General features: G+C 45.3%; 1 protein-coding gene across 1 annotated transcript in view; it reads right to left on the bottom strand.

The window, feature by feature from the left end:
- LOC124712069 (protein PFC0760c-like) overlaps nt 1-12,857 on the bottom strand; it is a 77,122-nt gene extending 64,265 nt beyond the window's left edge. Inside the window, exon 1 of the mRNA XM_047242363.1 lies at nt 11,677-12,857. Within this exon, the coding sequence (XP_047098319.1) occupies nt 11,677-12,857 (1,181 nt within the window). The remainder of the gene's footprint in view (nt 1-11,676) is intronic.
- Between the last annotated feature and the right edge of the window lie 784 nt (nt 12,858-13,641).

Genomic DNA, 13,641 nt, shown 5'->3' with positions numbered 1-13,641 from the left:
ATACTTGTCAGTTGTACCTTGCACCCCGTTTAAAGTGGATTTGAAATGTTTTGTTTGCGCCCGGCGCAGGCAAACAGAAGTGCTTTTGTGTGCCATATTTGTATCAAGTAACAAACATCTGCAAGCAATATGTATATGGACAAGGCCTTTTGGACAGATTCTGTGTGTTTTCAAGTATTTTAGGGATGACAAACGTTTATAATGTTTTACCCACCTGAGATAACGTAAAACTACAGAAAATGTTTAAGACCTGAAGATAACAGCTAAGACTGTTGAAACTGGTTGTCTTGAATAAAAATACTGTATTTTGTGCTATATTCGCTTTTGAATGGTTATTAACCATCTAAAAGAGCCCCTCGGAAGATATTCGATGGTTTGTGTAGACAACGGAAAGAGCGTCAGAGACATGTCGACGAACTGCCATAGGGAACGCCACGGGTATGCAGTTGTAGTGAAAGTAGAAAGTTATTCTTGACCGAGGTCGTCATTCCCAAGATGGGCCATTCAGTTTCTCTCTTATACATATTCAGTGAATATAGAAGTGAAATTACACAAATCCGGACTTACAAGGTAGTGCAGCAACAGCCAATACTCCCAAAGATAAACCACAAATGAAACAATGGCCTAAAAAAAAGGGGGAAAGGGGAGGGTAGTTCTGGTATACTCGGAATATTTCCTGCAAGCACACTGCTCTCTTACATTGAAGCGCCAAGGAAACTGATAAAGGCATGCGTATTCAAATACAGAGATATGTAAACAGGCAGAATACCTCGGTGTGGTCGACAACGGCCGTATGAGACAAGAAGTATCTGATGCAGTTGTTAGATGGGTTACTACAGCTGTAATGACATGTTATCAAGATTTACGTGAGTTTGAACGTGGTGTCATAGTCGGCGCACGAGCGATAGGACACAGTGTCTCCCAGGTAGCGATGAATTGGGGATTTCCCCGTACGATCATTTCACGAGTGTGCCGTGAATGTCAGGAATCCGGTAAAACATCAAATCTCCGACATCACTGCGGCCGGAAAAAGATCCTGCAAGAATGGGACCAACGACGACCGTAGAGAATCGTTCAACGTGACAGAAATTCAACCCTTCCGCAAATTGCTGCAGGTTTCAATGCTGGGCCGTCAAGAAGTGTCAGCGTGCGAACCATTCAACGAAACCTCATTGATATGGGGTTTTGGAGCCGAAGGCCCACTCGTGTACCCTTGATGAATGCAACGACACAGAGCTTCACGCCTGGCCTGAGCCCGTCAACACCGACATTGGACTGTTGATGACTACTACTCGTCGCGACTGAGCGAGGAAACCTCAACTGTAGGAGCAACATCCTCGTACAGTTGACGACTACCCTGGTGTCAGCGAACGACAATTGGCAGCAACGAGCAATGGTAACTTAATGAGTGTCTGGAGAGTGCTACATGAGAAACTGTTGTAATCGTACCACGTACAGCGTGTGCAGGCATTATCAGCAGTTGATTTTCCTGCACAGGTACTCTTACGCCAATGGTCCATTCGACGCTGTGTCAACCGTCACTTTGGTGCAAATCTGCTGTTCACGGACGAAGCTCCTTTTCAACGTGACCAGACGGTAAATTTTCACAATCAGCACGTATGGGCCGTCGAGAATTCTTTCGAAACTGTGCAATCACGCCTCCAACAAAGGTATTCTTTCAGCGTTTGGTCCGGCATTGTTGATGACTGTTTATTAGGCCCCCTTGTTATGAAATTAAGCTCTATCACGGAAGTAAGGTGTTTCCCGACTGAAAACCGTATAAAATGTTTTCTTCCTCTACGTGTTTCCTGAAAGTTTGTTACACAGGTGCCGCCCCATCCCTCTTTTCACATTGGCGGGACCGCCTCTCATGACATGTAGTGGTCAATTCAGCATTACGTGGAGACCGCTGGTTACTTTTCATCAGATAGTGTATGAAATTGTATCTCAGTGTGTCATCAAGTCAGACAAAATCCAGCTGATGGACGATCAGCAGCTGAGCAACAGGCTGTAAATATTGTCAGGGTGGACAGCAGCAGCGCTATCTACAGACTACGACGAGCTGTGGGTGGATAAAATAACACAGAAACAGGGGGTGCAGTCGCAGAACACAGAGTGAGTCTGTGGCGCGGGGAACGTCGGAGTAAAAGGAAGTTTCCGGCATTGTCTTTTAAGCAAGTCTGAGATTGCTGCTGGCGTAGTGGGAAGAGAACCGAGAGGCGAGGCGAAGATATTAAAGGCCGGAGCATCGCCATCGAGCCGTGACGTCAGCGCCAGACAGATCTTCAGCGTCATAAGAGACCGCCCATGCTCCCGAGTGGAACTACTGCGGGCGAAGCGGCGTTCACAGTATTTATGCTTTAATTGGCAGCTGAATATTTCTCTGATCCGTAAATTATTAACAAGCAATTAGCATTGATATCAACAACGCACGAGGAGGCAATACGGAAACAAGGGATTTGGAAACAGAAATACGGGAGCAAAACTTCGCAGTACACGGAAATGGCTTCATTGCTGGAATATTGTGATCCGGGAAAACTTTCAAGCAGCAATAATCCCTCTGATTGCCGGTTATAATTGACGCCACGGATTGAATAAGGGCTTAAAGAAGATACACTGAAGCGCCAAAGAAACTGGTATAGGCATGCGAATTGAAATACAGAGATGGGTAAAAAGGCAGAATAAGGCGCTGGGGTCGGCAATGCCTATACAGGGTGGTTCATTGATCGTGGCCGGGCCAAATATCTCACGAAAAAGGCGTCAAACGAAAATACTACAAAGAACAAAAGTTGTCTAGCTTGAAGGGGGAAACCAGATGGCGCTATGGATGGCCCGCTAGATGGCGCTGCCATAGGTCAAACGGACATCAACTGCGTTTTTTTAAATAGGAACCCCCATTTTTATTACATATTTGTGTAGTACGTAAAGAAATATGAATGCTTTAGTTGAACCACTTTTATCGCTTTGTGATAGATGGCGCTGTAATAGTCACAAACGTATAAGTACGTCGTATTACGTAACATTCCGCCAGTACGGACGGTATTTGCTTCGTGATACATTACCCGTGTTAAAATGGACCGTTTACCAATTGCGGAAAAGATATCATGTTGATGTATGGCTATTGTGATCAAAATGCCAAACGGGCGTGTGCTATGTATGCTGTTCGGTATCCTGGACGACATCATCCGTGTCCGGACCGTTCGCCGGATAGTTACGTTATTTAAGGAAACAGGAAGTGTTTAGCCACATGTGAACGTCAACCACGACCTGCAACAAATGATGATGCCCAAGTAGGTGTTTTAGCTGCTGTCGCGGCTAATCCGCACTCAGTAGCAGACAAATTGCTCGAGAATCGGGAATCTCAAAGAAGTCGGTGTTCAGAATGCTACATCAACATCGATTGCACCCGTACCATATTGCTATGCACCAGGAATTGCATGGCGACGATTTTGAACGTCGTGTACAGTTCTGCCACTGTGCACAAGAGAAACAACGGTACGATGACAGATTTTTTGCACGCGTTCTATTTAGCGACGAAGCGTCATTCACCAACAGCGGTAACGTAAACCGGCATAATATGCACTATTGGGCAACAGAAAATCCACGATGGCTGCGACAAGTGTAACATCAGCGACCTTGGCGGGTTAATGTATGGGGCGGCATTATGGGAGGAAGGATAATTGGCCCCCATTTTATCGATCGCAATCTAAATGGTGCAATGTATGCTGATTTCCTACGTAATGTTCTACCGATGTTACTACAACATGTTTCACTGCATGACAGAATGGCGATGTACTTCCAACATGATGGATGTCCGGCACATAGCTCGCGTGCGGTTGAAGCGGTATTGAATAGCATATTTCATGAGAGGTAGATTGATCGTCGAAGCACCAATGGCCCGCACGTTCACCAGATCTGACGTCCCCGGATTTCTTTCTGTGGGGAAATTTGAAGGATATTTGCTATTGCGATCCACCGAGAACACCTGACAACATGTGTCAGCGCATTGTCAATGCATGTACGAACGTTACGGAAGGCGAACTACTCGCTGTTGAGAGGAATGTCGTTACACGTGTTGCCAAATGCATTGAGGTTGACGGACATCATTTTGAGCATTTATTGCATTAATGTGGTATTTACAGGTAATCACGCTGTAACAGCGTGCGTTCTTAGAAATAATAAGTTCACAAAGGTACATGTATCACATTGGAACAACCAAAATAAAATGTTCAAACGTACCTACGTTCTGTACTTTAATTAAAAAACCTACCTGTTACCAACTCATCGTCTAAATTGTGAGCCATATGTTTGTGACTATTACAGCGCCATCTATCACAAAGCGAAAAAAGTGGTCGAACTAAAACATTCATATTTCTTTACGTACTACACGAATATGTAATAAAAAATGGTGGTTTCTATTTAAAAAAAAACTCTGTTGATATCCGTTTGACCTATGACAGTGCCATGTAGCGGGCCAACCATAGCGCCATCTGGTTTCGTTGTTTGTAGTTGACGCTTATTTCGTGAGATATTTGGCCCGGTCACTATCAATGGACCACCCAGTATATCTTCTTGCTGGATGATGACCCATTCTACACTATGTCATTGTAACTGCCGACAGTCAATACTGAAACTTGTAGACATTATTAACCGAGGACGCTGAGGCGTAGACGAGTTTGGTGTCGAGTAATTTTTCCCCGATATCTCTGGTCCCATTCGGTGCGAGAAGTGCTATTTGCTCTCCCCTGCTGTTCCGCGACTCCGCGCCCTCCGAGTCGTAAGCTTACTTGTTACGCAGCTCCGCACTGGCGCGCTGGTTAGCCACCCCTCCCTAGGGTGGGCGTCGTAGGCGCCTCGGACGCCCTCCACAGGCGCTGCACCTGCCACCGCAGCCGCGGGCGCAGACGCCGTCGCCGTGTGCGGGGATCCTGTTACGGCGGCTGCGGCTACGAAGCCGTATGACGGCCAGACATTAATGAAGCCAGCCGCGGACGCGCGCCCCTGGCTTCTCCTGTGCGGAATCGCCTTCCACCCCAGTCTCTTCAGGACGGCAGCCAAAGACAAAGCTTCCACAGTCGTCTCATATTCCGTATGAACGCTGCCTTGGAAGTCAAAAAAATTCTTTATCTTCTGTTAAGAATGGTCCAAATTGAGGCTGCGTTGATGTGTAAACGTAACCGTAATATAGAGGGTCTACACAAGGGCAATGTTCTTGAGGACAGTATTATGGAAATGGAAGAGAATGTCGATGAAGATGGAATAGGAGATGTGATACCGCGTGAAGAGTTTGAAAGAGCACTGAAAGACCTAAGTCGAAACAAGGCCCCGGGAGTAGACAACATTCCATTAGAACTACTAACAGCCTTGGGAGAGCCAGCCCTGACAATACTCTACGATCTAGTGAGCAAGATGTATGAGACAGGCGAAATACCCTCAGACTTCAAGAAGAATATAATAATTCCAATCCCAAAGAAAGCAGGTCTTGACAGATGTGTACATTACCGAAGTATCAGTTTAATAAGTCACAGCTGCAAAATACTAACACGAATTCTTTACATACGAATGGAAAAACTGGTAGAAGCCGACCTCGGCGAAGATCAGTTTGGATTCCGTAGAAATGTTGGAACACGTAAGGCAAAACTGAACCTACGCCTTATCTTAGAAGATAGATTAAGGAAAGGCAAACCTACGTTTCTAGCATTTGTAGAGTTAGCAAAAGCTTTTGACAATGTTGACTGGAATACTCTTTCAAATTCTGAAGGTGGCAGGCATAAAACACAGGGAGCGAAAGGCTATTAACAATTTTTCCAGAAACCAGATGGCAGTTATAAGAGTCGAGGGGCATGAAAGGGAAGCAGTGGTTAGGAAGGGAGTGAGACAGGGTTGTAGCTTATTGCCGATGTTATTCAATCTGTATATTGAGCAAGCAGTAAAGAAAACAAAAGAAAAATTCGGAGTAGGAATTAAAATCCATGGAGAAGAAATAATAACTTTGAGGTTCGCCGATGACATTGTAATTCTGTCCGAGACAGCAAAGGACCAGGAAGAGCAGTTGAACGGAATGGACAGTGTCTTGAAAGGAGGGTATAAGATGAACATCAACAAAAGCAAAACGAGGATAATGGAATGTAGTCGAGATAAGTCGGGCGATGCTGAGGGAATTAGATTAGGAAATGAGACAATTAAAATAGTAAAGGAGTTTTGCTATTTGGGGAGCAAAATAACTGATGATGGTCGAAGTAGAGAGGATATAAAACGTAGACTGACAATGGCAAGGAAAGCGTTTCTGAAGAAGAGAAATTTGTTAACATCGAGTATAGATTTGTCAGGAAGTCGTTTCTGAAAGTATTTGTATGGAGTGTAGCCATGTATGGAAGTGAAACATGGACGATAAATAGTTTGGACAAGAAGAGAATAGAAGCTTTTGAAATGTGGTGCTACAGAAGAATGCTGAAGATTAGATGGGTAGATCACATAAGTAATGAGGAGTTATTGAATAGAATTGGAGAGAAGAGAAATTTGTGGCACAACTTGACTAGAAGAAGGGATCGGTTGGTAGGGCATATTCTGAGGCATCACGGGATCACCAATTTAGTATTGGAGGGCATCGTGGAGGGTAAAAATCGTAGAGGGAGACCAAGAGATGAATACACTAAACAGATACAGAAGGATTTAGGTTGCAGTAGGTACTGGGAGATGAATAAGCTTGCGCAGGATAGAGTAGCATGGAGATCTGCATTAAGCCAGTCTCTGGACTGAAGACAACAACAACAACAACAAGAACCTTTTACAATCAGTGATGGGTTCAGTTCGACCAGAGGTCACAGTCCTTTCCATGTAAACAAAGCTGACACCATTATGGAGCCACTACCATCTTGAACAGTGCCTTTTTGACAGATGAGATCCATAGCTTCGTGGGGTCTGCACCAAACTAACCCTACCATCAGCTCTTACCAACTGAAATGGGTTTCCAGTCACCTAGGGTCCAACCGATATGGTCGAGAGCCCAGAAAAGGCGCTGCAGGCGATGTCGTACTACTAGCAAAGACACTCGCGTCGGTCGTCTGCTGCTATAGCCCATTAACGCCAGATTTCGTCTCACTATCGTAGCTGGTACTTTCGTCATACATCCTGCATTGATTTCTGCACTTATATCATGCGGCGTAGCTTACCTGTTCGCACTGACAGCTCTATGCAAACGCCACTGCTCTCGGTCGTTAAGTGAAGGCCGTCGCCTGCTGGGTTGTCCGTGGTGAGAGGTAATGCCAGAAATTTGGCACTGCTGACACACTCTTGACATTGTTGATCTCAGAATATTGAATTCCCTAACGACTTCAGAAATGGAACGTGCCATGCGTCTAGCTCCAGCTACCATTAGGCGTTCAAACTCTGTTAATTCCCATAATCACGTTGGAAACCTTTTCATACGAATCAGCTGAGTACAAAAGACGGTTCCGCCTATGCAAAGTCCTTTTATGCCTTGTGTCGCCATTCTCCCGCCATCTGTATACATATATGCATACCGCTGTCCCATGACTTTTGTCCTCACATTGTAGCCGGCCGCAGTAGCCGAGCGGTTCTAGGCTCTTCAGTCCGGAACAGCGCGACTGCTACGGTTGCAGGTTCGAATCCTGCGTCGGGCATGGATGCGTGTGGTGTCCTTAGGTTATGGCTCTGAGGACTATGGGACTTAACATCTGAGGTCATAAGTCCCCTAGAACTTAGAACTACTTAAACCTAACTAACCTAAGGACATCACACACATCTACGCCCGAGGCAGGATTCGAACCTGCGACCGTAGCGGTAGCGCGGTTCCAGACTATAGCGCCTCGAAACGCTCGGCCACGCCGGCCGACGTCCTTAGGTTAGTTAGGTTTAAGTAGTTCCAAGTTCTAGGGGGCTCAGATGTTGAGTCCCATAGTGCTCAGAGCCATTTGAACCAATTTGAGCCTCATTGTATCTCTTATTCTTAACAGTTTCCGAGGAACGTGATGAAAACGAGGAACAGGACAAATGCAGGTGATAATAAATGAAATATTGACACAAGTTTTCTTCATTTCTTCACAAAAGATATTCAAAAAATTCCACAGTCAACTCCAATCCATTTTGCAGCTCTTTTAGATAGTCGCTGTTTTGCCGATCTGAAACGAAACTGTCCCAGATCGAATCCACCTTTACTTGGTCACACGCATGTAAAATACGAGCGAGATGTTCCTCCTCTGCGCCTGTAGACTTCGCTCCTAACCAAACCCCACAGACAGCAGTCTCATGGAGTAACATCGGGTGACCTTGGTGGCCAAGAAATTACTCAACGGACGCGTCGTTATACCATGCGCAATTTAAGTGCGCATTCAGATGGTCAGTCAAGATAGCAGTTCGTAGCCTAATGTCGTTTCGGTTGTTTTCACATATGATTGCTGGTGAAGGAGTTACGACTGACGCCCGTTATTTTCAAACAATTGAATGTCAGATGCGGTTAAGAAATGGACGTACGTTCTTTTGAAGTTTTTGTATTCAGAATCACCAATACTATCACTCCTCAATGCGTGTACCTCGTGACTCACTCAGTATAGAACTGCAGCTTTAGTTGTTGTTGCGGTCTTCAGTCTAGAGACTGGTTTGATGCAGCTCTCCATGCTACTCTATTCTGTGCAAGCTTCATCATCTCCCAGTACCTACTGCAACCTGCATCCTTCTGAATCTGCTTAGCGTATTTACCCTCCACGCTGCCCTCCAGTACTAAATTGGTGATCCCTTGATGCCTCAGAATATGTCCTACCAACCGATCCCTTCTTCTAGTCAAGTTGTGCCACAAACTCCTCCCCAATTCTGTTCAATACCTCCTCATTAGTTATCTAATCTTCAGCATTCTTCTGTAGCACCACATTTCGAAAGCTTCTACTCTCTTCTTGTCTAAACTATTTATCGTCCATGTTTCACTTCCATACATGGCTACACTCCATACAAATACTTTCAGAAACGACTTCCTGACGCTTAAATCTATACTCGATGTTAACAAATTTCTCTTCTTCAGAAACGCTCTCCTTGCCATTGCCAGTCTACATTTTACATCCTCTCTACTTCCACCACCATCAGTTATTTTGCTCTCCAAATAGCAAAACTCCTTTACTACTTTAAGTGTCTCATTTCCCAATCTAATTCCCTCAGCATCACCTGACTTAATTCGACAACATTCTATTATCCTCGTTTTGCTTTTGTTGATGTTCATCTTATATCCTCCTTTCAAGACACTGTCCATTTCGTTCAACTGCTCCTCCAGGTCCTTTGCTGTCTCTGACAGAATTACAATGTCATCGGCAAACCTCAAAGTTTTTATTTCTGCTCCATGGATTTTAATACCTACACCGAATTTTTCTTTTGTTTCCTTTACTGCTTGCTCAATATACAGATTGAATAACATCGGGGAGAGGCTACAACCCTGTCTCACTCCCTTCCCAACCACTGCTTCCCTTTCATGCCCCTCGACTCTTATAACTGACATCTGGTTTCTGTACAAATTGTAAATAGCCTTTCGTTCCCTGTATTTGACCCCTGCCACTTTCAGAATTTAGTTATCGCACTATTATTAGACATACGTTGGACATAGTCTTTCCAGTTCATTCTGTATATCTCAGTTGCAGCTGTAATGAGTTCTACATTTAATTCTTGCCTGATATCGGTGTTTCATTTATGGCCTAACAATGAATGTCCCGCTACAAAGCCTCGGAACCTTGTAAAGTTTGATTAATGTTTTTTTTTTTTTTTTTTTTTTTTTCATACGTTAAGTTTTACTGTCCGATGTGTGGTTCCACCGAAATGTCAGTCTAGCCAACTTCATCCCTACGTCATTTGGCTTGGGAAGTTTATTATTGCACGCTGGATATTTAAACTCCGACTTGATGAGTAGCTTTACCTTCCATAACAATGTTGGGTCTCACGTGTTGCAATTCTTGAAATGAAATGCCATTGCTTTTGTTTTATCTGTCGATATTCATTCTGTATTCAGCGTCAATTTGACTCAAATTTTTCCTTCAGATTTTCGTATTGTAAGTTGATCATCAGCTGACAGCATATTCATGAACTTAAGACTACCACTCCTTAAGGTCTCGTTTGATATAATTACCCATTAATTAATGATGCTGTTTCAGTGAAAATATTCAAAAGAGTGGGGGATAGCGGGCAGCTGTGAGTAACTCCTTGATTAACGTGGCGGATCCTGTCCCAGTCGTCACATTACGGATTCTTATATTATTTCAAGAAACGCATTTTAACTATCATTTTTTTAAAATTTAAACCTCATTATCAGCCGGTTTCGGTCGTGGACCTTCTTCGCAGAATATAAAACAAAAAGACAGATGACTACATTTGTTTTTGCCTTATATCCTATGCAGATGGTCAACGACCGAAACCAGTGGGTAATGAGGTTCAAACAAAAATTTCAGTTGCTTGACGGCAGTTGTACAATAACTGAATTGCCTTAATCAGATGTGGTGTTACTCCAATAGAATTTTTCGTTTTACCTTCCCAGTAGCCATTTCATAATCGATATACACAAACATACGAAGTTGGTAATTTATATTTTCTTCTTTCCTCTCTTACTAGTGCCAAAGCAAAAAGACACCCAGAACAAGATCTACATCTCTTACACCATGTTGTACCTCTAACACACGTGCTTCCACTATTGGTATTAATCTCTTACCTGTAATTTTAGCAAACAGTCTGTAACAGGAATGTATCAGAATAGTTCGGGCATAGTGATTTACCTGCTTTGTATTAAATGGGCCGTATCAATGCTTCATTCTACTCGTGTGGCCCATTTCCACTCATCCAGTAAACATTTATGATACTTAGAACTCCATGTATTAGTTGATCAAACACATATTTAATCAACTTTAGTGTTTGACGACTATTTGTACTTTGGTACTTGGATCACCGTATTGCTATTCATGTTATGAGGTATGCAGTCATTGGTATTGATATTTATTTGTGAGTCTTCTTCATTATCAGTCCATAAACATTTAAAGTACTCTAACCACTCGTTTTCGGATATATTATTTACTTGCAAAGTATCTCGTTCTTGCGTGTCCAAGTCCTTTGTTGTTTTCTATGCATTGTTTTGTCTTCAATGAATACGATGTTCATTTTAGTCACATATCAATCGCAGTTTTCCCGTTTACTTCTACGTCTTTCTTGCTGTACTGCAACAGAACGATTTTGGTAATCTTCTCTGTAACTCATATTACTGGATAAGGACAAGCCTCGCTTGAACTTAATACTTCATTTCATTCATTATTTATTTACTTTTCTGGAATTTCCGGGCTGGGACATTGGCTGACCTAACTAACTCACGTTGATGAGACAAAAAATTTTGACTTCCCGCTTAACAGCGTGTTGGTGTACGTTCGGAGGGCAACATAGCACCTATTGCCCGTAGCATGGATTCGGTAAGTCCTTGGTAGTTTTCCGCATAATCCTGACACCAGGCGATTAAGCGAAGGCGACACATTCCTTTAAATTAGGAGCCGGTGGTTTGTTGCGCCAGCTACCGTGCTATAGCGTTGCGAGTGTTCCCCCGTGTTCACATCAGGCGAATTTGGTGGCCAAAAAGTCAACCTGAGTTCACTGTGATGCTTCTAAACCACTGTAGCACGATTCTTGTGACAACGACTGCTACACTGCCGGAAGATATCGTCTTCGTGATCGTCATGTTCTTCGTCGTCGTCGTGCTCTTCGTCGTCGTCGTCGTGTTCTTCGTCGTCGTCGTCGTGGTCTTCGTCGTCGTCGTCGTGGTCTTCGTCGTCGTCGTCGTGGTCTTCGTCGTCGTCGTCGTCGTCGTCGTGGTCTTCGTCGTCGTCGTCGTGGTCTTCGTCGTCGTGGTCTTCGTCGTCGTGGTCTTCGTCGTCGTGGTCTTCGTCGTCGTCGTCGTGGTCTTCGTCGTCGTCGTCGTGGTCTTCGTCGTCGTCGTCGTGGTCTTCGTCGTCGTCGTCGTGGTCTTCGTCGTCGTCGTCGTGGTCTTCGTCGTCGTCGTCGTGGTCTTCGTCGTCGTCGTCGTGGTCTTCGTCGTCGTCGTCGTGGTCTTCGTCGTCGTCGTCGTGGTCTTCGTCGTCGTCGTCGTGGTCTTCGTCGTCGTCGTCGTGGTCTTCGTCGTCGTCGTCGTGGTCGTCGTCGTCGTCGTCGTCGTGGTCGTCGTCGTCGTCGTCGTCGTGGTCGTCGTCGTCGTCGTCGTGGTCTTCGTCGTCGTCGTCGTCGTGGTCGTCGTCGTCGTCGTCGTCGTGGTCTTCGTCGTCGTCGTCGTCGTCGTGGTCTTCGTCGTCGTCGTCGTCGTCGTGGTCTTCGTCGTCGTCGTCGTCGTGGTCTTCGTCGTCGTCGTCGTCGTCGTGGTCTTCGTCGTCGTCGTCGTCGTGGTCTTCGTCGTCGTCGTCGTCGTGGTCTTCGTCGTCGTCGTCGTCGTGGTCTTCGTCGTCGTCGTCTTCGTCGTCGTCGTCGTCGTCGTGGTCTTCGTCGTCGTCGTCGTCGTCGTCGTCTTCGTCGTCGTCGTCGTCGTGGTCTTCGTCGTCGTCGTCGTCGTGGTCTTCGTCGTCGTCGTCGTCGCGGTCTTCGTCGTCGTCGTCGTCGCGGTCTTCGTCGTCGACGCCGCGGTCCTCGTCGTCGACGCCGCGGTCTTCGTCGTCGACGCCGCGGTCTTCGTCGTCGACGCCGCGGTCTTCGTCGTCGTCGACGCCGCGGTCTTCGTCGTCGTCGACGCCGCGGTCTTCGTCGTCGTCGACGCCGCGGTCTTCGTCGTCGTCGACGCCGCGGTCTTCGTCGTCTTCGTCGTCACCACCACCATAACCATCATCGGGGAAGACCTCAAGCATGAAGAGATGCCGATGGTGTGTTGTAACGTGGTCTACCCAAATGTGCTCTTCGATTACTACTGCATCTCCCATGACTTCAGGAAGGGATTTCACATTGTCCCGCACTCCCGTTTAGTGAATAAAGTGCGAGCTTACCGCGTATCGTAGTAGATTTCCGACTGGATTCGAGACGTCCTTAGAGGTAGAACTCAACACGTCGCTCGTAAGTGAAAAAACCGAAAAGTATAAAGGAACTGTGGCTCGACCTCACTGCCTACAATGTGTATAACTGATCTAGTAGAAAGCATCGGAATGTTCACAGATGATACTTGTTTGATATATTTATGTTTTGCCCTTTTTTTCGTTGAGGAAACTGCGTTTTCTAGTGTTATATGATAAATTATATTGTTGTTGTTGTTGTGGTCTTCAGCCCTGACATTGATTTGATGCAGCTCTCCGTCCTACTCTATCCTGTTCAAGCTGCTTCATCTCCCAGTACGTACTGCAGCCCACATCCTTCTGAATCTGTTTAGTGTATTCATCCCTTGGTCGCCCTCTACGATTTTTACCCTCCACGCTGCCATCCAATACTAAATTTGTGATCCCTTGATGCCTCAGAACATGTCCTACCAACCGGTCCCTTCTTCTTGTAAAGTTGTGCCACCAACTGCTCTTCTCCCCAATTCTATTCAATACCTCCTCATTAGTTATGTGATCTACCCATCTAATCTTCAGCATTCTTCTGTAGCACCACATTTCGAAAGCTTCTATTCTTTTTTTGTCTAAACTATTTATCGTCCATGTT

The sequence above is a fragment of the Schistocerca piceifrons genome, chromosome 8 (genome assembly GCF_021461385.2).
Source record: "Schistocerca piceifrons isolate TAMUIC-IGC-003096 chromosome 8, iqSchPice1.1, whole genome shotgun sequence".
NCBI lineage: Eukaryota > Metazoa > Arthropoda > Insecta > Orthoptera > Acrididae > Schistocerca > Schistocerca piceifrons.
Note: the sequence above shows the minus strand (reverse complement) of the source record. Positions and strands in the feature narration are given on the sequence as shown.